The sequence below is a fragment of the Dermacentor albipictus genome, unplaced genomic scaffold (genome assembly GCF_038994185.2).
Source record: "Dermacentor albipictus isolate Rhodes 1998 colony unplaced genomic scaffold, USDA_Dalb.pri_finalv2 scaffold_13, whole genome shotgun sequence".
Taxonomy (NCBI): domain Eukaryota; kingdom Metazoa; phylum Arthropoda; class Arachnida; order Ixodida; family Ixodidae; genus Dermacentor; species Dermacentor albipictus.
In genome coordinates, this window is record NW_027225567.1 from 2,700,960 (window position 1) to 2,725,926 (window position 24,967).

Genomic DNA, 24,967 nt, shown 5'->3' on the forward strand with positions numbered 1-24,967 from the left:
CCAGAATGATGCCAATTTGGTGATGTGCGCCATCAAACTAGCTGTAAAAATGTATTGTTGGTCCACTTTTTAAGCAACGCTCTTTTATGCATCGAAGCACAAAAGTAACTAAAATGCTCATGTATTTCGTCCCGCACTTTGGGAAATATCTCGAAATTGGTGTCATCCTGGAAATTCATTTCATGTGGATGAGTTGCGAATTCACCGGCTACAAGAAATAAATTTCAGTATGTAACCTAAAGTAATTAATTTGTTAATTGGTTGAATATGTGTTTTGATTTCTTGTGCTAGTAATGTCTACATCTTTGAATACTCCAGCTCAACGATAAGAATTAGGCTACCTGCCACAGGCAATTTTTAAATATTCTGTAAAACTTAGAAAGATCACCCTGTATATTTTTGTTGCTAATTCAGGAGTGGCTTGAGTATGGTTTTACAAACGTCACTGCTTATTCCACCTTGTCTCTGCCATAAGATCTGCGGTGTTATCAAAATTTTAAATTAGCTGTTAAGGATTGTTCGAGTCTTTTTCAGGTTTTCATGTATGATGACTAGTAGTATCATCCAATGTGATGCCTGCAGACCTGCAAAGAATAGTAATAGATTATAGGTGTGTACTGCCAGCAGATTTTCTCAATTTTTTTACAGTGAAGCTGTTTATGCAGACTCTGTGCCATCGTTGTCAGACTTCGCTAAAGAGGGGCCACGGGACTTAGTGAGAGAGAAAAGAGCTCAACAGAGAGAAAGGGGTTAGAGTGACCCCTTTCCCTCTGTGAGAATGCTATCTTACATACGAATGTTATACGGTTGTCACACGATGCATTTTCAGCGATCGAGCCAGATCGGCATCTAAATTATGGACGATGGATTCCACCATGCCGCAAAAGAAACTAAATTTATGCTGGCAGTTTGCGGCCAACGAACAGTGCCCAGCAATCGAAACGCGATACTAAGAGCGCGTGGCTGCTGGCGCTTCTTGCTGGCGCAAGAAGTGCTGGCAGCCATGTCAAGCGTCGAAACGATTGCAGTGCCCACATCTCCTGTGGTGAGCCTTGCGCCCAATATACAGAGCTTTGGATTAGTGGTTCCGCACATTCCATCCCAGCTACAGCTATGGGAAGACCACGAGTAGTGCTTATTCCTGAGGAAGAAGCTGCCTACCGCTTGCGTTGACGAGAGTTGGCTTGTGAATGGGCTCGTCGTCATAGGGCCTGCCTCGCGCGCAAAAAAGAACGAAAGAATGGTGAAACAAAAAGTTTACAATACAGATTGCTTGCGAAGTTTGCCTTGCATGGCGTAACACTCGGTGTAATTAACACAGCTTCGCTGTTCGACCATCTTCACAGACTGGAAGGGGCGGTGATTTGTATATGTATATATATAGTTTTGATCTGCTAAAATGTAGCAGTAAGTATTGAAGTTTAAAAAAGTGAATGGCATTCGAAAGACATGGTGGCACTGGCAGTTAAACTAGTATATTCTAGCTTACCTATATATACAGTATACTAGTATATTATAGTGTTGCTGCACCTTTATTGCACAAGGCTGGTCAAGTCTTGCACAGGAATTGCAAGACTGGACTGACTTTACACAAGACTGCAAGTGTTAATCAATTTCACATGATACTGTACATAGATGCATACCTGCCAACTTGTAAGACTTCATAGTAACGTGCCCGATGTTTAGAGCTTGTTTACTATTGTTATATACATATATACGCCAATAATCTTTATGGTTTTTCATTTGTCTAGCTTGGGCCGAAATTTTGTCATATTACATGTATACTTGATGAGTGCACCCCGCAGGGGCGTCTGCGTCAGCAGGCGTTTGGTGTGTTGCCACACCACGTACCCGAGCACATGGGGGTTGGAGCACATGGGGGTCAGTCGGAGAACTGCAATGCTGCTCCACACTGCACAAACTGCGAAGGAGATCACCCAGCATATTCAAAATCTTGCCCCTGCTGGGAGAAAGAAAAAGAGATAATTGCACTTATGGTGAAAGAGATTTCCTTCTATGAAGCAAGAAAGAAACTAGCACACTTACCTCAAACAACCTACGCCAGTGCGGTGCGGCAGGGGACAGCACCACAGTGGTCTTGGTAGTCTACAGGGACCGCAGACAGTGGCCCAGTAGTAACTCCATCCGCCCCCTTAGTGGAAGCAGCCAGTGCTGTTCCATCATCATCATCAAAGACTGGCCTGCAGACCCTAGTTCCACAGGGCCCCAGGCTAAACCGAAGTCCCAGACCTGAGACGCGCCACTCAGCACCTGGTTCTCGACCATCCAGTGCCTCGAACAAGGCTATGGAGGTCGACACAAAAACTCCGGCGTCATCGACGCCAAAAGATCAGCGCTCTCTGGAGCGCACTAAGAAAGACAAGGTCACAATAACTACGCGAACAAAGGGACCGGTAACCTGAACGGTTACCGTTCTACCAATAGTACATTTCCGATAACAAATGTCACCTACACTTGCTTAGTACACATATATAAATTAACATTCTCACTTCTGCCACTATGGCTTTTATCATACATTGGAACTGTAGAGGACTTATTCACAATTTGGGTGACATTAAAGACATAACAAACAAGTTTTCGCCAGTCGCATTTTGCCTACAAGAAACAAACTTGGGCCCTAAACAGAGTCAATTCCTTAGAGGCTTCACCGTTGTCTGAAGGGACCGCGAATGTTCCAGCCGTTTGTCAGGAGGAGTGGCTATAGTCGTACAGGGTGGCACTTCCACCGGAAATGTCCAATTAAATACATCTTTAGAGGCCGTAGCTGTCACCATTCTATCCTACAAAACCATCACCATTTGCTCACTATATATTCCACCCCACACACATTTTACTATTAAAGACTTAGAAAAACTAGATCAATTACAGAAGCCATTTGTCTTGGTAGGAGATTTTAATGCTCATGGTAGTCTTTGGGGCAGTGTCAAAACTGACCAAAGAGGACAACTCGTTGAAGATTTTATTCTATCAAATGATATCTGTCTTTTAAACTCAGGTGCGCCAACTTATTTCTCACCAACTTCCCGCACATTTAGTTGTTTAGATTTAGCTTTTTGTTCGCCCTCTCTTTTTACTGATATTAAATGGGAAGCTCTCGACACGTCATATGGTAGCGACCACTTACCCGCACTCATCAAACTCCTACCATCACCACAAACTTTAGTAACTAGACCACGCCGATGGAAATTACAACTCGCTGACTGGCAGGTTTTTATGGAGAATGCGAAACTGGAAAATGTCTTTGTGCCAGAGCTTAGTATTGATGAACTTAGTAAAAAAAATCACTGAAGTCATAATCACAGCGGCAGAAAAGGCGATACCGCAGTCATCCGGAATTATGCGCAAAAAACTAAATCCTTGGTGGACAAACGAATGTATTGAAGCCAAAAGAGAACAAAATAAAGCCTGGGGAATCCTACGAAGGTATACTCCACTTATAACAATATGCTAAATTTCAAACAGGCCAAAGCCAAAGCACGATTTATTCGAAGAAATGCGGAGAAATTATCATGGCGAAAATACATAACGTCAATCAATAGTACAGTCACATCAAAACGAATGTGGGACCAGGTGAGGAAATTTAGAGGGGAGTACTCATCATACACTATACCACTACTTACATGTCCACACATACAAACAACACTACAGGACCAGGCCAACTTATTAGGTGAACAGTTTTATAACATATCTAGCTCAGCAAACTATTCAAATTCATTTTTTAAATATAAAGAATCTGCTGAGAAAGAGGGACTGCCTACCACTGGGGCTTCAGCTGAAATGTACAATAACGCACTCACAATACATGAACTGAACAGAGTTCTCTCTGCTGGTAAAAAATCGGCAACAGGTCTTGACCGTGTGCACTACACAATGCTGGCACACCTATCTCAAGCATCGGTAGGGGCACTTCTTAAGTTTTTCAATAAGATATGGGAGTCTGGGGTAATACCCACAGATTGGAAAAAAGCGGTAGTAGTGCCTTTTCTGGAACCTGGTAAACCCGCAACATCCCCTAGCAACTATAGACCGATTGCACTAACAAGTTGTCTAGCCAAATCCTATGAGAGCATTATAAACATAAGACTCACATTCATCCTTGAAACAAGAAACTTAATAGACAAGCACCAGTGTGGATACAAAAAGGGCTGCTCCACCACTGACCATCTCGTGCGGCTAGAGCATGAAATACGCGACGCGTTTCTTCACAAGCAATACTGCCTTGCGGTTTTCTTTGATCTTGAAAAGGCGTATGACACCACTTGGCGATATGGAATTTTGAGAGACTTGGCTGACATAGGAATTCGCGGAAGAATGCTAAATTGTCTATGCGATTTCATGTCAAACCGAACATTTCAAGTACGTCTCAGTACAATACTCTCGCGCACATTCACACAAGAAAATGGCGTTCCACAAGGTTGCATTCTGAGCACAACGATCTTCATAGTTAAAATGAACTCTGTAAATAAGATCATCCCACCATCTGTTATGCACTCAATATATGTCGATGATTTAAAAATGGCTTGCCGCTCCTCAAACTTACCCACCTGCGAACGACAATTACAAGAAACGATAAATAATCTTACACAATGGGCTGAAAAAAATGGTTTCCGGTTCTCAACACACAAAACTGTTACAGTTCTCTTCTCCCAGGAGCGAGGGTTACACTGCACTCCAGCTCTTACATTGCATGGTACAACGCTGCCGGTCAAAGAACACTACAAATTTCGAGGCGTAACATTTGCTACTAAACTGAACTTCCTGGCCCACATTAAGGCCACTAAAATTAAAGCAAATAAAGCGCTAAATATCCTCAAGGTTTTATCACATAAGCACTGGGGATCTGACCGAACATGTCTACTACGTATATACCGGTCCCTTGTACGTAGCATCCTCGACTACGGCAGTGTAGTTTACGGTGCAGCTAGGCAGTCCTACATTAAACAACTTAATCCAGTTCATAATCTCGGCCTACGACTGGCGAGTGGTGCCTACAGGACATTGCCTATACAAAGTTTATACGTTGACTCTAATGAGCCTTCATTAGAGCAACGCAGAGCACAACTTACATTTTGCTATGTATTAAGAATTCGGTCATCACCACAACATATATGCTACAACATCGTAACACAGTGCAAATCATGACTACACTACGCAAATAAACCAAACATGATTCGGCCACTCATCTTACGACACGAAGAATATTGTCAGACCTATGATGTTCCTCCTGAAGCCCTGCAGGTTGCCGAAAGGCCACCAAGATTGCCCCCGTGGTGCAATTTTACACAGCTGTGTGACTGGATGTTAACACATATAAAGAAAAAAGACATTCTACAAGAACACATAATACAAGAGTTCCAAGCTATTCCAGAAAATATAAAAATTACACAGAATTTTACACTGACAGCTCTAAAACACAAGAATACGTAGGTGTCGGGATCGTAACAAAAATTGGGAAAATAGCATTCGCATAAATAATTTTTCTTCAGTCTTTACCGCCGAAGTTTATGCGATATGGATGGCAGTTAAGAAAATTACTTCCGACAAGCAGAAGAATGCTATTATTTATACCGACTCGTTAAGTGCCCTAAGAGCCCTTAACTTAAACTCCGCGTCTGAACCCCTGCTCGGCGATATCTTAAACATAGTATTTAACAAGAAATACAAAGGAACCACACGATTCTGCTGGGTCCCAAGCCATGTTGGGATAGCAGGGAATGAAGCTGCAGATAGAAGCACATCCATGGCAGCGCACAAAAGCATAACACATATAACACTTCCATACAAAGACAGTATCAGAGCGGTTCGTAAGGCCCTAGCATCAAAATGGCAACAAGAATGGAACTTGTGCATAGATAACAAGTTACATGCTATAACTAAACCCCTGCTTCGCGAGTGGAAATCATGCACTCACCAAGAACGGTTCTATGAGGTAATGTTATGTCGACTTCGAATTCGACACACGCATCTAACACACAATTTTTTACTTCGAAACGAAAGTCCACCAACATGCGAGAAATGTCACGAAACACTCACAGTAACCCACATCATTATATCATGCCCACACACTGAAACACAGAGGCGGAAACATTTCAAGAATTTGTGTCACTTACCTCTCCACCCTGCCTTAATATTGGGCGATGATTCACTAGTGCCATTCACTAACTTGTTCCAGTTTTTAGGTGAAACCGATTATCTACATTGACTTTAAGGAAACACAGCTATCGCTACCTTAACATTGGATCTTATACTGTCCTGTGACGGGCGCAGCATGGCCTTAGTCGCTTTTGCGCCATTAAACCCGAATTAACTAACTTGAGTGCAATTTTCCATACCTGTTGATTATAAGGAGCTACCCAGGCAACAGTGGCAAGAACTTTTAAAACCAACACATAATGCAAGTGAAATATAAACAGCTATTAGACAAATATTTTATTAATTGATACTGAGATCTTGGAGAGAGATCATAGCAGGTACGATACATAGAAAAATTGTTTACATAAAAAGGCACTACCACGTGAAAATAAAAACAGTATATAATAGTGAATGAATATAAGGATTTGCTAAACTTCAAAAGCATAAAGTTGATGAATAGCACAAATTATTTAGAAGCAAAATGGCAAACGCTAAATAAGACCAAAAAAATTGGAGGCTTATCAAGGTTAAGCCCAGTGGATGCGAAGCATCCACTGGGCTTAACCTTAGCGTATCCTTAGCGTTTGGAGGCATCTTGACCGCATACACGCCCGGCGCAAAGACGCTGGCGCGGTTGCGGGCACAGAGACTGACGCGACGGCGGGCGCGCGCCGCTTCATCCCTGGCGTGACGTCACATATCACGTGATGCAGCGATGGTGGCGCCGCCGCCGCGTCGCGCGCGACGGCGCGAACCGAAGCGTGGAGGCCTCCGCCGGGCGACGTCCGACGGCGCGATATGAGGCCCCATCTGCAGCCGGTGTGACGTCATCACGTGACGTCACATCATGTGATCTCACTTCAGGGTCAATGGTGGCCACCACCGGGAGGCGACCGACGGTGCGATATGAGGCCCCATCTGCAGCCTCTGTGACGTCATCACGTGACGTCGTGTCACGTGACCCCACTTCAGGGTCAATGGTGGCCACCGCCGGGCGTCGCGCGAAGGCCCGAAACCTACGTTAATATGCTTCTCATAAAAGGCAGAACAAGAACCGATACCACTGCATGCATAACAAACCCTCAACAGCACAAAAAAAAAGGCACATGCAAACATACCTAAGTAACACTGCTAAAAAAGATCATTGCAAGTGTTTATCAAATGAAGACAATGAATCTTGGGTCACAACATTATCGGCAAGCCTATTCCGTCCAACAATGGTTCCCCAGAAGAAGAGTACTTAAAACATTTATTTCGTGCAACTAAAGGTGTTATTGTAAACATTTCTTTTTCTGGTAGCACAGCCATTGGAGTAAGTGATAATGTGCAATATATCTGTTACGTCATTTTACTAGATGGTAAAAGGACTTTAGTCTACTAATTCGATTTTTATTAATAACTGAAGGTAATGTTCTTTTTTTATTCTTTGTCTTTATGTACGTGTCCCAAATGGGTACTGCATACTCACACATAGGACATACAATATAGTGATATGCAAGAAGATGTACAGCAGGTGTGGATAAATTCAAAAAGAGTCTTGAAAAAAACAATTCGCACAGTGCTTTACTTGTAACCATGTCAATGTGCTTTGTCCAAGATAGGTTATTTGGGATCCATAAGCCCAGATATTTATGTTCTATTACCTCTGAGAGTTATGCTGCTTGCTCAGTAATTAAAAAGGAGTAACTTCTTGCAAGGTACTTGCATAAAGAGTTTTTTTTTTCTTTCAAAATTACGTAATCTGCCATTTCTCCCACCACGATCTTTTTTAGAGGTTTTCGTTTAACCTGACTTGATCTTCATTTGAACTAACCATTTCATAAATTACGCAAAAATTTGCACATAGCCTAATATTAACATTAATATCACTAATGATGTCATTATAAAATTTGGAAACAATAAAGGGCCCATGGAAACGCCAGAATCAATGCCAACGCCATTTAAGGAAGAGCTGTTTAGGGAAACGTACCGATAGTGGTTTGAAGGCAAGCTCTAATCCATGCTAGCAGTTTTTGATTTATTACAAAACATAATTTATGTAGTAGTTTATTGTGAGAGACTTTGTCAAATGCCTGACTAAAATCCATGTATGTAACATATGTTTTCCTTTATTTATCGCGGATGTGAAATTGCGTTATTCGAATTAGTTTGTTAATTAACTGCGTCTAAACCAGTGTTGAGCATTTGTTAGCACTTTGTGTTTGTTCAAGAAAATCGGCTAGATGTTTACGAATTACGTGCTTGAAAATTTTACAAGTAGATCTTAATAAAATCGGTCGGTAATTTTTTATTAGATTCGTCACCGAATTTGTGCAGTGGTTTGATTCTGGCTGTCCTTCAGTCGTCGGGCAATACACAAGCTTTCGGAGGTTTATTAAGCAATACAAACAGGTACTTCGCACACCATTCTGCATACCTTTTGTAAAAAAGCATTTGGGATATCATCCGGGTCAGGACATCTTTTACCATCTAGTTTCAGCAAGAGGTTGAAAATGCCATGCTCATAAATTTTCACATCTGGCATAAACTGCTTAAACATTTGTGATAGTCTGTGGTGCAGCAGATCATTCTTTCTGTGATTACTATAGAATATAGTACCCATTCACAGCATCCATGCATTACAAAGCCAGTGAATCCTTAATTATAAAGTCAATACCTTGAGTATACAGGCAATTTAGTATTTGTCAAATTTTATGTTTTAGCTTTGGCTAGCATTTTTTATATTGTGAGGTTGGAAAGACGTTGAATGGATTTAGCACAAAATTGCACATAGCATTAACAGTAGTGATGTGGTAAATGACCAAATGCATTTTTTTCAGGGACACTTTTCATCCGGCACCCCTGGGCAGCACCAGGCAGGAGGAAACAGTATCGCAGGATTGCTGCTGGAGCACTGCTTGCATAAGGGAGATAAGGACACGGACAAAGATGATGATTTCATTGACAACTTGGGTAAGATCTTTTGTGTATGTTTGTGCACTATGATAACCTTGTGATGACAGTGCTTCCCAAATTGAGATCCCGGGAAAATTTTAGGCACTGCAAACAATGAAATTGATATGACAATGTATGCTTGACCTGCTGTTATCATCCATAGCCTAACGTGGTACATTGAAATCTTAACACATACTCAAAGGTGCCATAAAATATCAGAGTTCAAATTAAAGGGGCCCCGAACCACCCCTTGGGCTGGGTGAAATAACATAGTCCACGGGTAGCATACACTACTGTGAACATCTCAGCCAAATTTTGCTGTCATACGCGGTACATGAAGCTCGCAAGCTCACAACCTTCGCATAACGCGAAAGTTGTGGGATCGTTCCCTATTTGCGGCACGTCTTTTTTCATCCACTTTCATTTCCATTAATTTATCGTTTCTTTATTTCATTTATTCAGCACAAGTAATTTCTCCTATATTCTCCATGGTGTCAGTGTCTGTTGGCTTCTTATGATATGACTAATAAAAATCGGGCCCCTCGGTTAACCCCATTTCTTCTCGAAAGGTTTATCTCTCCTATAGTCGAATACTACGGAGCAAAGGATTAATGGTTTCTTTTATGTTTATCAGAATGCTGGCATGCATGCAGACACATGCAAAAAGAAAATGCAAATCGCAATAATTACAACTTCGTGCTTTAAGAAAGCATGCACATTCCTCAGGCTGGTGAGATGGCAAAGTATTGCAAGGGGGAACATTGCTCTAAAGGAATATGCCCGTTCAGGTAGTATCCCAAGCTGGCTAGGCCAGTGCACTAGCTAATCTTCTTTCTTCTTTCTTTCTTTCTTTTTTTTGTGGGCTTTGGTCACATCAGTCTGCAATAGCAGTGAAGGACAGAGAACACAAGATGAGGTCATAATGAGTAATACAGCATTTGCACATGTCTCGGTAGCTTATTCTGAATATCTTGATCCATTATTTTTTGTCTGCTTGCTAACACGGTCATCTTCGCGAGTTTCATCTGGCACCGGCGAAGTGCAACTCTGAAAAGGAGCAACGCCTTCTTCTGTTGGGCCGGCTGTGCCCGCGCACACGTAGATGTCCATTGTCTCATCTACAGAACAATGCAAAATCCAATTTAAGTATGCCTGAAGCATTTGCTTGGCCACGCTGCTCGTTTCGCCCATCTGTTTACTGCTCTCAAAGCTGTTTAGCTTACCTTTATTGCCAGCCTCGGTTGTATGGGATGTTTCCGTGCTTGAAGAGGGTAGAATTTCTTGTTCTGTAGAGTCGGACAACGACAAACGTCATTTTGCTGCTGGCTTAATCTTCGCTGACTGGGATCGGGGCTTCGGCTTGCTCAAGTACACAGGCAGCCCTTTGAACAGCCTAGGAACGGCGCCGGGCCGCAGCTTAGCCTTCTCGCGTTGCAAAGACTGTCTCACAATGAACTTATCGCTTCAAACAACGTCCGTGGTGTCAAAATGCTTTTTGCGCACTCTGACGTGTTGAGAGTCGAAGGTAGAGCCGCCGCCTTCCTGTCGCGGTATTGCACATTTCCACTTCTCGCGCTCATTGGTGTCACTAGGCAAACAAAACGATACCTCTTTGCTCGTACCTCTGTAGCCAGTGCGACAGTGCGGTACACAGCAAGGTTTAGGCATCGTTGCTCCGTGCACTATTCCTGTGCCCTTGCATACAATCCTCAAAGCCGTCAGATAAACAAATTATCTGTTGAAATGAGGAAAACAGACTAGCAATGCCGCCTTATTCGTTAGGTGCCCAGCTCTCCTAATGCAACGCATAGCTTTCATCTAGCCCCCTTCGTGCTCTCAGCGCCGCCACACAGCAGCAGCTGTGGCAACATAGCAAGCTCTCCCATAGCGTTACCGCAAAATTATGCGGAGCCAGCCACGCTTTCGCGTGCACTCCACCCCTGCAGCTGATAGCATCACCCGCACTGGGACGACGCTATCATGAAAAGTGGGGACCGAATGCTTCGTCTGCCTCTCGCTCCAACAAGTCGCTGAAGCTCTAGATTATGCTACCTCCAATACTAAACATGCGGGAAGACAGCTAACATGATGCCACGGCGTCTCGGCACACCCACTCTTTGCACTCACTACAGATTACCTCTAAAGAAGGCTGCGTATGCGCTCATCCACGCTTACAGCCATGCGCAGCCACGGTCGTGGCGCGTGCCAGAAATCGCGAAGCACCAATTTACCGCCCTCACCCCTCGTGCATGCGCTTGATCGAGTTACTGCGAGCAAGCTACCTCCCCTTTTTTGTACCCTTTGCTTGCACAGGAAGGCAGCACTCCTGAAGCCACCATCTCTTTCTTGCCGCATCCTCGCACGCTTTCACTTGCACCTAAAACACGAAGTGCACGGACCGCGATAGGATCTTATCACACTTGAACTTTACACGGAACATAATGCGGCTCCACTGCAGCGGTCGCTTATGTCTCTCCACGCGCGATGTGAGAGCTGCGTTTGCAATCACTCTTGTATTTCAATCATTTGACCATCAACATCTGCGGCAGTTTCCATTTATTGCCTTGGCATTCCTTTGCGGCAGAAGCAAAATTCCTTCAATTGAAATCGCATACACACTTAGATTTATTGAGGTTCTAAATACATAGTTTTCTATGGGCAAGAGATTATGAAAAGGTAAATACTTCATCATATCGAGAATTTCGTTATGTTGAAGGTCCCTATATCGAGGTTTAACTGTATATGTGCAATGCAAAATGAAGGCCTTGCCTCACCCAGCAATCTCCACTTGACCTGGTCTTGCATCAACCTACTCTATCCTCTGCCTGCAAATTGCCTATTTCAATCGCAACTATCTTGGCAGTGCCTCCCTTCCCTTGTCACTTATTCTGCTCTCCATTGGAGCACCAGTTACAAGTCCTACATGTTACATGGCCTGCCCTACTATGTTTCTTCCTCTCGATCTCAACTAGGATTCTGGCACCACCATTCGCTACCTAATCCACATCACTGTAATACCATTGAGATGCTGTGGGTAATAAAGTAATATTACACCAATAATTTTTCATCCCATCGCTCATTGCAGTTCTTAAGCTTCTCAAGCTTGATAATTCAGTGGCTATGGAATTTTGTTGCTGAGTTTATGAAGGAGTTCAAATTATTATCGCGACTGCCTCGCTTGCTTGACGAGGTTTCCGCCCACGAATCAAATAGTTCTGGTCACTAATAGCATACTATACAGTGGGAATCGCATTTGTTTAGAGGTCAAACAACCAGCTGTGGACTATCCGAGCGTCTGAAGTAGTGGTAAATGCTGGGTTATAGATCTGTCTGTGGCTTTATAGCGCATTGTCCAAGCATGTGGCGTGGCCATGTGAGGTCTTATTGCGGCGTTAGCCGGTGTAGTATTTTTACTTTCGTAAGAGGAGGGTGAAAACATTTTCTTCTTTGGCCTTGTTCGTCCCGTAGTCTACGATGCACTCACTTACATTACGCAAATTGTGTCCTTGCAAATAATCATCAGATTTTTTTTTTTTTTTACGATCCCCTTTGGATATTCCTGCTTTACAGGGCCAGAAGGCAATGCTGAAGCACAAGACATATTTATTATGCTGGTTTACCAACCGCATTGATCGCTGTGTTGAGCAATGCCATCAGCGTTGTACAGGAAGCCAACGTACAATGTTGACAACGTTGACAATAGCGATTTCAAGTCTACTAGACTTCAAATGCGTGAGAACGATGCCGGTGGCCGACAAAAATATTTTATAGCGATGTTGGTCGTACACGAGCACTCTTATGTTTTAGTTCTTACGCCAAGTGGTCGGATAGGCAGATCTTCCAAATAATGCTAGAACCATTGCTCTTTGTTGTGTAACAACTGATACAGCCAACATAGTTAATAGCTCGCGCACACACCATGGCTGATAGTGCATGTTGCATGTTTGCACAGCGAAATGTCACCGGCTTGCACCGGCTACACATTATTTTTTTCTGCTTTAATTTCTCTTTTCTTTGTTATTTTCTAGATTTCAATTTTAGCCTCGGCTAATTTTCGCAATGCTTTCCTCGGCTTCATTGTCTGTTGGCTTTATGCGGTCATGATAGAGCCCCTCGGTTTCCGCTCTCTCTTTCATGCATAGCAAGGGTCTCAAATGGGGCAGCCTTCATGTCATTAGGTAGCATACAAGTGTTTTTTAGCCACATTCCTATTTTTAGCCATGTCCCTGCTCTCCCAAGTTCACAAAAAGGATGTTTCACTTGCTTTCTTGCACACGTCCAATTGCCATGCAGTAGCTGAACGCAGTGGCCGGCTTTCGTCCAAATCAAAGCCGCCGCTGGGCATGAAATCGACAAGGCTCCAAAGAGAACTTGTGCGAAAAGTCGAGGTATGCTCGTGTTGCGCCCCAAATGTCGATGCTTGTTTTGCGCCTACGTCTTAATAAACACACTAGAGCTTTCCTGCGAGCGTGTGCACTGCGAAGGCATAGAAAATCACTTTGTTGTCTCGCAATGACAAAGCTGTGAAAGCATAAAAAATCGTTTTGTTGTACTTGTCTCGCAATGACAAAGCAAGGTAAAAAGGCAGCACAAGTTATGGCGATGGTGCAAAGCACAGACATGTTACTCTCCTTTCAAAAAACAAAATACGTGCAGCATACTAGATGTCATGCAGTGCCTCGGGTCCCAAAAAGCGTACATAGGTACATAGAAAACAGAGAAAACGGCTTGGCCATCTGCACAAAGTTACAGCTGCAGTGAAGCAGATGACGTTGCAGCTCCATTGAATCGGACAACACTGTGGAGTGCTCTCACCAAGTTATTTGCATTGTATAATTCAGACATCTGAAATGCGATCACGTTAAAGAAGATATGCTTACCGGCCTCCAAAGACAAGACGGCTTTGTCGATTTCGGAAAATGCTATCACAGGCTACTCGCAACTGAAACTTGCTGTGGCCTATTATTGCCCGCACCATTCCCATAGTCCCCAGGCAGCACTTGTACCATCATCGTAAAGAAAGGCATGGTGGCTGTCTACAGGCGCTGGAAATTCTTGTCTGTAGGTGTCCGTGATGGTTAGTCATACAACCTCAAATCTCATTGGTTCTTATCAAATAAGCATGTCTTTTATTCAATGGTGTTGTCCTTCTTACGACTGTTTTCTGTTATATTCAGTTTCCTTGTAGAAACACTTTGTTGCATGAAAAATTTAAACCTGCTTTGGTTTCATGTTCCTTGTGCAGTGCTGGAAGCTGTTGGTACCATAGAGCCACTACAGAAGATCAAGAAGAAGCTAGCAGAGAAATGCAAAGAGGTGCAAAGACTGACAGGTCTCATGGTGTGTGCAGTACTTTGCCAAATCTTTGTGTACAGGGTTCAGTCTTGCACTCCAGAAGTAGTTTCTCTGCTACGCCAGGCCACCAGATGTTCAGTGAAGTCACCTACGGACCAACTGCTGAATCTTCTTTGTGAACTTTTTGTGTATTTCAGCGAAGCCGTATGGAGGAGCTGCACAAAGGTTTTCGGGCAGTGGCAGCATGGTTGATAGTTAAAGCTCGATCCAACGAAACCCGATTTTACAAAGTTCCCAATCTAATGAAGAAAGTAACATTGCCCGGCAAGTACTATCGTCAACCCGAATTAACGAAACAAACTTGCTTTAACGAAGTTTTTCCTGAAATAAATGAGGGAAAAAAGCGGCAATTTCTTTCTGATTTTCACAGATGGGTTCTTCGAGTGTGTGCTCTAAAAGCTATCGCATTGAAACATCTAGGTGCCATGGTTGCATCCCTAGCTTTATTTTGACGAGGCTGCACGCCACACCGATGCAAGGAACAGCCAACTCAACACTGCCTCGGCGGTGGTTGCTTTCGTTATATTATGGTTTATGCGACAGATGACTGCATTAGCGGCAAGTACAATGCTGTGGTAGCCTTTGCGTGTTGCTACGTTGCAATTTTAGATTTCGAAGGACTGAAAAGTTCCTTTCTGAATTTAATGAAGTTCCCGATCTAACTAAATAATTTTAGCGTGGTTATCACTTTGTTAAATCGAGTTTCAACTGTATATAATCTTAGCCAGGAACAGCACAATGGCCAGGGCATTGGTGAGGACTCCAGCTGTATGTAGGCGTTAATGATAGACCATCGCTAAGAACAAACAGCAATGCAGCCTGGATTGCAGCCTTGAATTGGCCACATGACCAGGTCATCTGAATGCACAGCCGAATGGACATAGGTAACATCTGTCGGATATAGCGGAGAATGCTTAAGTACTAAGCTCGGATACTAGCAAAGCATTTGAAGACTCGGGTGCAGCAAAAAACATGCACTGGACATAGTGAAGTGTTTGCCACAGCTTGTAATGTAACCAGGACTTTGCAAACCTTATGAAGGGTGCATCATCTTCCTTATGCAGCTTCGCTACATTTGATGTTTCAGTTTGTTCGATTTGCATATGTCTGCAAAGGCTTTTACAGCATGAATTATGGGCTGATTGGCTTTCCTCTCCTGTGTTCAGTTGTCGTTCAAGCTTCTAGCATGACATTTCAATCTTTCATGTGAAACGATAGATTCAACTGCTTGCTTTTGTTTCTTTTTCACTGTTTTTGTTGCAGGAAGAGCGAGAGATGCTCAATAAGGAGCTGCAGGAAAAAAAAGAAACAAGAAATTCAGGACTATGAGAAATACTTTAAAAGCATGGCTACGCACTTCGAAGAGAAGAGGCTAGAAGTGGAAAAGAATCAAGAGAAGCTAGCTGCCCTCGGTGCGTTAATTACTCCTCTCCTTCACCAGCCTAGTAAAATGTGTTATTTGGCTAGTTTGCGCATGTTCCAGGCCAGGAACATGGTGCAGCAATAAAGCGCACACTTACAGATAGTTATTTCCAGAAGAAAGCTGTCATTGTGTACATCCAGCAAACATGCAGAAAGTCATGAGCATCAATCAAGAAATTTTATCCTTGTGTTAGGGAGCCATCACTTGTGCTTCACAGTAGTGAATTCAGCTTCCCGAGAGATTGCTTTCGAATACATATATAGTACCTTCGTGGGTGTGCTTCTTTCTTTTTTTGTGAAATGTGCTGAATTTGTCTGAATTATTCTAGAAATAAATCAGTTGGTCAGTAGAATTGACACGGACAGGCGCACACTTCAGCGCCCTCATTGTTGTGCCACAATGCCAATCTCCTTTGCCAGCATGCTGCGACACTGCTGATACACTAGTGACATGTTTCACCGTGCACTTTGATTCTGGTGACCCATGGTAAGTTGTCGGAGGACGTTTTGCTGCAGATGCCACCAGAAACAAATTGAAGGAGGAGCTAGCCGATGTGCAGGCACTGTGGGGACAGCAACATACGCGCCATGAGGACAAGCTTGCACTGCAGCAGCAGCAGCGGCGGCTCGAGCAGGACCTCTCAGCTGCACGCTCGCATCTCGAGGCACTCCGGCAGCAGCATGACCTGTCTGCCCTAAAGTTGTACAACACAAACGAAAAGGTGTGCTGTCTTTTATATACACCGTTGAGCCAGCATTGTGTGGGGCATCTTTTGCAAGAATGCAGTAGAATCTTGTTAATTCAAACTCCGAGGGGACTGAAAATTTGTTCAAATAAAACTCTGTAGGTGAATGGTGACATGATCGAGTGTGTGCTAGGTAGCTCTTTTCTCCTTTTAAGCCGGTTGGGAAAAGAGGGCGTGCCATGCTCTGGTTTGGTCTCAGCTCCTTGGGCGTCTTATCTCGTTGATATTTTAGAACATAAAATTACGGTAGCGAGCAACGCATCGAACTTTTGCCTTTGACTTGCGTTTGTCCGAAAAGCAGTTCATAGGAGCAACAAAATGACCGTGTGCCTTTTTTGGAATTTTAATTCATGGGAGTTTTTCTCTAGTCGAGTACATAGGACTTTGCCAGAACCAACAGAGTGGTTTAGGTTATTCGTCAGTTCAAGTTAAGAGATTTCGAATTACTTGCATTTCACTGTACTTGTTGACTGCTCATGTGCTGGCAATAATTTGCTGAAAATGCCAAAAGCATGCATACCGAGTACGAATGGTACTTCAGTGTCGTTTGATGCTGCTTGTTTGAAGCACTGGTAGCTAGCAGGGATTACATGTGTCCTTTCTAGCTTTAACAAGCGACTGACTTGATAAGCGAACAGTCCTTCTACTCTCAAATGTAGCGTCAAAGAAGCTGCAGCCGAAAATGCACTGTGCTCTGGTTACTACATACATTCACTCAGCAACCACACTGTAAGGACCGCCATAGCGCATATTTGCCTTCATTAATGACTGCCTTCATTAATGACTTCATTAAGTGTTGCCTGTCACGTTTGCTTTGTGGCTATGGCGTCCTTCTGTTGTCAAAACTACGCTCGAGTTCAATCCTTTTTCATGACAGCTTGTATCCCTGCTAAATTTCACTGCTTCCGCAAAGGAATGCCGAGACAATAAATCCGTGGACGCAGATGGTCAAATGATTGAATTACAAGCAGCTGTTTGCAAACGCACCTCTAAAATCGCACTCCGTGCAACAAGAGCGACCGCTGAAGTGGAGCTGCATCATGTTCCGTATAATGCCTAAGTGCGATAAGATCCTATTGCGCCCTGCGCACTGTGTGCTTTAGGTGGGAGTGAAAGTGTGCGAGGGTGAGAGAAGATGGTGACTTCGCCAGTGCCACCTTCCTGCACGAGCATCTTTACGGCTGAGGCCTACGCACTACTGTCGGCTGTAAAGCATATAAGGAAAACAAAACTCACAAAATCTGTTATATATATGGACTCCCTAAGTGCTGTGAAGGCTTTGATGTCATTTTGTAAGCACAAAAATCCAGTAATCAATGAACTATATTCCGTCCTATGTAAATCATATATATGTAACCAGCATGTCATCATATGCTGGGTGCCGGGTCATAGGGGCATCGAAGGTAACGTTCTGGCGGACCAGATGGCCATATCAATTGCATTGTATTCTGCTCATCCTACTGCTGCAGTCCCTGTTACAGATCTGAGGCCCTTCTTGCGCAGGAAACTGCCAAACTACTGGCAACGCTTGTGGGACAGAGAAACAAATAATAAGCTGCACGCAATAAAGCCACAATTAGGGTTCTGGCCTTCTGCAATAAAATCACGGCGGACAGATGTCCTATTCTGTTGTCTTAGAATAGGGCACACATTTGGCACCCATAACTTTTTTCTCACCGGAAATGACCCTCCAACATGTGGCAGATGCGGGGAGAGGCTGACCGTGCTCCACGTTCTCCTGGAGTGTCGGAAAGCTGAATCTGAGAGAAGGAGACATTTTTCCTTAGCATACCGTCAACACATTCCTCTTCATCCTGTAATGTTTCTCGGTCCAGAACCGCTTTTTAATACAAACACTGTCCTAGGTTTCCTCAGAGATGTTGTACTACACGTTATTAGTCCCATACATTCGTAGCGCTTCCTCTCTTGAGAGGATGCCGCTGTGATAGTTATACTGTATAGCACATGCCTCCAGGCCCTTGTTTCATGGGCTCTGGCAAAGCAGTAGTGCTCCAGGTAATTTTACCATTTCACAGATCTTTTATAATGCATCGTTCTCTCACGATGGATTTTATGTCTAATAGAACATGTCATTATCATCGACATAATCTTATAACAGATAGATTTTACCCACTCTAGAGCGACTATTTTTAAGGCTCCTTTACAGCCATGTCACATCAACTTCATTGATCTCATAACTACATTGCGAATTCAACACTGGCTCGGCGCTCTTTGGCCATACCTGGCCCTTGCGCCAATAAAAACATTAATTCATTCATTCCTGCACGAGAAAGGGGAAAGAGGGGAGGGTAACGAGCTTGTGGTAGCGCGATCGGGTGTGCACAAGGGGGAGGGGGTGGAGTGGGGGTTAAGTTGGTGCATGTCTCAGCTGTGGCTGCGCATGGCTGTAAGTGCAGCTGAGCGCATACGCAGCCGTGCACCCTGCTTTAGAGGTAATCTGCCGTGTGTGCACAGTGAGTGTGCTGAGATGGCGTGGCACCATGTAGGCGTCTTACCGCGCGTTTAGTATTTGAGGTTGCATAATCTCGAGTTTCGGTGACCCATTGGAGCTAGAGGCAGACCAAGCATTCACTCCCCGCTGCTGGCACTTTTCCTCGCAGCATCGTCCCAGTGCGGGCGACGCTATCAGCTGCGGGGGTAGAGTTCACGGGAAAAGCGTGGCTGGCTTCGCCCAATTCGTACCTCATAGAAGATATCGTCGACGAACGTGACATGAAACCGTATCGTTCGTCGCAGACTCCCAAGTTTATCAATATAAAGTGTTTTCTCATTCAAATTTGCCTTTTTCAATTGCCCGATTATTTGGAAAATTTTGCGGCCCCTCTCCGCATAAGAAAAACAGATAGGCAGCTGTACTTATTTGCATGAAAGGCCGAATTTCCATAGAACGAAATTTCGATATAACGAACTGCCGATTTTACCGACTTCGCTATATTGAGATCTAACTGTATTTTCTTCAAGAAAACAGTGTGCGACCTGTACACAAGTGCAGGCCTTGCATGTGTTTATATGGTAGTCAATTTCATTCCCTTAAATGTAAGTGGACACATGCCGTGATGTCTTTTTAGTAACATTGTTCCTTGGTTTCTCAACTCCATTTATGGGGAAGGTTAGCATGCGGCAGGTGGAGAGAACTACTTTTTGCCATAGCATTACAAAAGCAGTTCAGAAAGTCTGTTCCTTAACCTTAGCCTTAACATTTACGTTTAACAAATCTGAATGTTTCATCACACAGTAGTCTTGTTCAGCTATGAAATAATGCATTCTTTGGTTTACATGGTTTTCGCTCTTGATTGGAGGGATTAGGGTCAAGTGAGATGTGAATGGACTGTACTTCCACATTAGCACCCGACTGCTAAGAGCAATTGAGTAGTCCAGCTATGCCAATTTTAACAAGATTTGTCATCACTACAAAGGTTCAAGAAGATCCATGCTGATGTATGTGATCAATCATCTGCGCTGTACATTTGACAGGTCATGACAAGCTAGACTAGTTAGTAGCTGTCTGCTGCAACGGCTTGTGAGGTTGGTACTTGAAAATGGTCTGACAATGGTGTGTTGTCGATATGAGCTAGCACAGTCACAGCACAGGGCTACGAATGTATTGTTGCAGTTCTGGAGGACAATAAACTGGCACAAGCAGTTCTAGCAATGACATTGTTAACTGTTATCCTTTGCTATGACAGCGGTGATTGTGTGCATGTGCTCCGTTTCTCTTTACTTCTTTCTATGCCCCTCCCAACTGTAGGGTAGCAAATCTGATTTTTCTGGTTAGCCTCCCTGCTTTTTCATTAGTTTTTCTCTCTAGTAAGTAGCATTGCACTAATGTGTACTGTGTCATATTCTGTGCAGCTTCGCTCCGAAAATGCCCAACTACAGACAAGCATGGAGTTCTCTACGAACTCCCTGCGCCGCATGCTTCCACGAAACACGCTGGATGACTTTGACCTGCGCCCTGTAGAGGATGCACAATCACTCCAGAGGCACATAGCCTCCAACACTGCAGCCACTGCTAAAGTGGCCAGCCTGCTCAGTCAAATGGAGAAGGAAATGAAAAGCTGCATTCTGCAGGACCAGTATCTTTGTGAACAGGTATTCATTAAAGCTCCTAGGCAAGTTTTTTTTTTTCTACATTCCCTTCAGAGCACCAAGTCTCCAGTTGTACACATCAAGTTGACAACCTAGAATTGTGCAGTAATGAAATTAAATCAGCAGAATGGTTAGCTGAAACGAGGGCTCCATCTTAGGAACCAAAAGTCACACTATGATAATAATTGGAGAATGTGGAGGAACAATGAGGGTGAAGTGTGGGCAAAGTTACGGGTTTGAAATGTTGTGGGCACTGGGGGATGCCGTGGGTGCTTTTGTGCGGGCATTCACCTGTTCTATTGTCCCTACGCCTCCCTTTCCACTCGTGACGGTTGTCAATGGTGGCCTTTGCCACGAACCAACTTGCAACGGTGGTGCTCGCGTTGCTGATGGTGGTAGATAACGAGCTTGAGAGAGATCTCTCTGGGACACCACTGGGTACATACAAGTTTTCCTTTCGTCCACTGGCCCCTTTGTTAAGGTCTTCGACTTGAGCTCGTCCAGTACCTTTGCACTGACAGCAGGCGTGTGCCTTGTGTGGATCCTTTTCCGAACACTAAGTCACTGTGCCTAGTGCTCGCACGTGTTTGTACTGCACCCAGCCGCACTTATCGGAGGTCCGAGCCAACAGAGATTGCCCGAGCTCTTGCGAGTGGGGCTCATTGGTTATCACGAGAGCAAGCAGCAGAGCTGCAGGGACTTGCCCTAGGAAAAGCTAGGAAAAGTGCTAGCCTCTCGCAGCGACGTGCTAGCGGTGCCCCTGTCTGTATTTTTTGCTCTTGGCACAGGAGCCCTTTGATTCCCGCACTGGATCGGGATCGGGCATTTGTGCTGGGTGTCACAGGAAGCAAACGGTTTCCATCAACTTAAAACAATACTAAGAGTTCTCATGCATGCATAGCGCTTGATGCCCCGCTCTCCTTTTTGCACAGCGCCCACAAAGCGCCGTGCTAGACTCGGAGAAGCGACAACTAATGCGGCACAGTGGCTCACTAAGCCCTAACCATTTATTGTCATAGTTTCATGAAATGCTTCCCCAAACCATTTCATAGTGTTCTAAATAGAAAATGGCATATGGAATGAAGGCAATAAGGATTAGAAAACTCCACATAATCTGACGTTTTAGTAAATATTTAGGCATAGATTTAGGCATGTAATTTAAAGTATGGAGCAGACAAACTGCGGTTTACTAGAGTAACGCAGTGGTTTCCAAGGGAAGGCAATAGACAGTTTAAGGTCCCATAGTATTGGGCGAGTTGATGAAATTAGTTTGCATACATGGGGTTGAGTTAGCTGAACCCAGACAAAGGTAATATGAGATCCCTGGGGAATGTCTTAGTTTCATAGTGAATGTAAATGGCTGATGATTATTCTGAATCCACTAACTTTTTCTGTGCCAAATTCTTTTTTTGTAAAGACTGCCAAAATATTTTTTAATGACTGATTCATTGTGAACAGCTTTTGTTATTGCAATATTGGCAGTTATATTTTCTGTTTATTGCTATCAGTTTTTTTCACCTTTTTGGATTATGGTAGGCATGGCTACAAAAGCAGTCTATATGAAAAAGCGCCCTTTTGTTGTCCTCCATGCAACACGCAATTCATTACTGAGTTGAAGTTCTGAACATGACTCTTCAGAATGTTTCAAGCCAAATTGTTTATTTGAAGTGGTGAAATATTCAAAAACACCACAGATTTGGCATTGAAAAAATCTGTAATCGTCGCTACAGCGGCTTAGCTCCAGGACACCACTTTTAAATGCCATGGTAGCTCGACTTCAGCCGTGCTCTTGCTAACCATACCCACAGAAGAGTTTTCTGGGAAGCTTGTGCAAAATGCTGCACTGCTCGATGGTGCAAAATAAGACTGCCACTCACCTGTGGCACCCAGTAAACGAATGAAAGGCCTGGATGAGCAAGACTCGTCACTGGCATGTATTCAAGAAAACGCTAGGACTAGTGAAACTTGTTCTTCGCACGGAAATGGTTCATCCAAGTAAACTTAACGCTTCACTCTTGTTGAAGACAGACTGATGTCCGTTAGGTGCAGTTTATTAATCAAACAGCTGCAACTAAGATGGCCCTGGTACAAGCCCTACTATCGTGCATCAACCTCTTTCTATATAGTTTTCAACACTAGTGTCGCTTTGAGACAAAGCTTTAGCTCTTGCTTTCATTGTTCAAGGTTGTGCGAAATAGAAAGGCCCGTACAGTAACTACTGAACAGACTTCAAAGATACTGTTTGTTGCATTTAATGAAATGGTAAGGGTTAAATATAAGCTTTTGTGACTAGGGAGCAGATTTTTTATTTAGCCTTGATATTTAGAGTTATTGTTTAATGTCTTTCCACACAAAATGACAGCCTAGTTAAATTTAATGACTGAAAGGCTAGTGCACTCTTACCTTTTGCACAGTACACCATGTAGTGCACTACTGGACAGTAGTAGTACTTGCAGATGATGGTTTGGGTTTGGTATTTTTTCTGTGCTCTGCAGTACATGTTCAAAAATGAAGACCTGGAGCGAGATCTGAAGCTGAAAGAAGAATTAATTGCAAAGCGCAAATTGCACTTGGAAGAGCATACAGCTGTAAGTACCTGTTGTCCTAGAAACTAAACACGGTTCGCCTTGCCAGCATTTCCACTTTTGGAATTTCGAAAACTGTATTCATTCAACTATAAAGCGAGCTATTTTTCCCAAGATCCTTAGCCTCAAAGTCACCGCCCACCTTATATGCTAGGCTCATAGATTCAGTTCCTGTTTCCATTTGGCAGCAGCAGCACCGTATTTCCAACAATTCAGATTTTAGACGGCAGTGCAAATTGTGGCAACTATTAAACCTTGGCATGCGAGGTAGTACCGTACCAACAGTTAAAAAATTTATTAGTAAACGAGGGGTACAGGTTACATGTAAATTTCACCTTGAAGTTAACAGCAGTGAGAGTTTCACCTTGTGATATGGTGTTATGGCAGCACATTGCATACTGCTGTAAGAAGGAAGAATTCTGCTGGCTGCACCGTAACTCTTGCCAATGGCTGACACTTGACCAGCAGGAAGGGTGCAGCAAAGGGAGGATAAATTAGAGCTTGGCAAAAAAAAAAAGTAGACGGAGACTCTTTGGATTACTTACAGTATTTACAATAGCTCGGTTTACTCGAACATTTTGCCTCCTATGCAGTGGACATAATGAATGCATGACAGCTTTCAGCAGGATAGGCCATTGTGTCAACAGACCATTGTGGATAGAGCCATATTCCAAAAATTTACAGAGTCCCCACTTTTGTTCATGGGCCAATGTGAAGGCATTTACGAAGTGGATGCACAACTTGCCCCCACCTCCCCCAACCTCATAGGCACGTATGCTGATATATAGCATGAACAAGTTTGGGAATCACTCATGTCTTCCTTTGCAAGGTACATCCGACAGACACCTAGACAGACTTGGTCTGACAAGCGCATACTGATTCCATATACCAAAATATTATTTCCATCAACGCACGCATATTGACATAGGAAGAGAGAATAAAAGCAAGAAAACAATTACGAGTAAGAAAATGAGGGTAATTAGTTGCACCTGCAATAACATGACCCAATTGTACAAGACAGCATTGCGTCCAAGGCAGGCAGTGGAAGAGTGGCACGTTGATGCTTGTAACATTTGAAATCGCAAGGAAAAGTAGCGAAGGATTTAGTGCCGGCCCTGAATTGAGTAAACCATAATTTTGCGATATATTTTAAGCTACTATCGACGTTGTTACACTTCAACGCAGCAAAGAGGTTTTGACAAACGCACTCTCACTTTTCAGACTTGCTTCTCCTACCAATGAGAGGTTCTTCACAACACATAGTAGCTTGGTGTTTGAGCCTGCCTGCCTGCCTAATGCCAAATTTGGGCATATCTTTCATTATATCTAGGGCATCGTTCCCCGCAGGGGCATCTGTGTAAGCAGGCGTTTGGTGTGTTGCGACACCACGTACCCGAGCACATGAAGGGTTGGACCCTCCCACGTGTAGCCGTGTGCGGCTTAGCCGTGTCTGGGGAAAGGGGGATCCTGGAGGTTGAGCCGAAGCTGGGTGTCTGGACCTTTAAGGCCCCCCAGCAGAGGCAACAGACCTCTTTGGCCTTGGCTTCACATAGACGGCACCTCAAGAGAAAAGACATAGACGGCATCCCTCAAGAGAAAAGTGTATAATAGCTGTGTCTTACCAGTACTCACCTACGGGGCAGAAACCTGGAGGCTTACGAA

At 43.7% G+C, this 24,967-nt stretch overlaps 1 protein-coding gene across 3 annotated transcripts in view; it reads left to right on the plus strand.

The window, feature by feature from the left end:
* The window catches only part of LOC135917816 (kinetochore protein NDC80 homolog), a 60,471-nt gene that overhangs the window by 18,851 nt on the left and 16,653 nt on the right, over positions 1-24,967 (plus strand). For 2 of the 3 annotated variants that reach the window (XM_065451416.1, XM_065451418.1), the window contains exons 1-5: positions 14,335-14,427; positions 15,706-15,854; positions 16,381-16,586; positions 20,484-20,723; positions 23,216-23,308. In XM_065451416.1, the coding sequence (XP_065307488.1) occupies positions 15,788-15,854; positions 16,381-16,586; positions 20,484-20,723; positions 23,216-23,308 (606 nt within the window). In that variant the 5' untranslated portion in view covers positions 14,335-14,427; positions 15,706-15,787. Of the gene's footprint in view, positions 1-8,972; positions 9,106-14,332; positions 14,428-15,705; positions 15,855-16,380; positions 16,587-20,483; positions 20,724-23,215; positions 23,309-24,967 lie in introns of those variants that run through there. The other variant, XM_065451417.1, reaches the window with a different exon arrangement.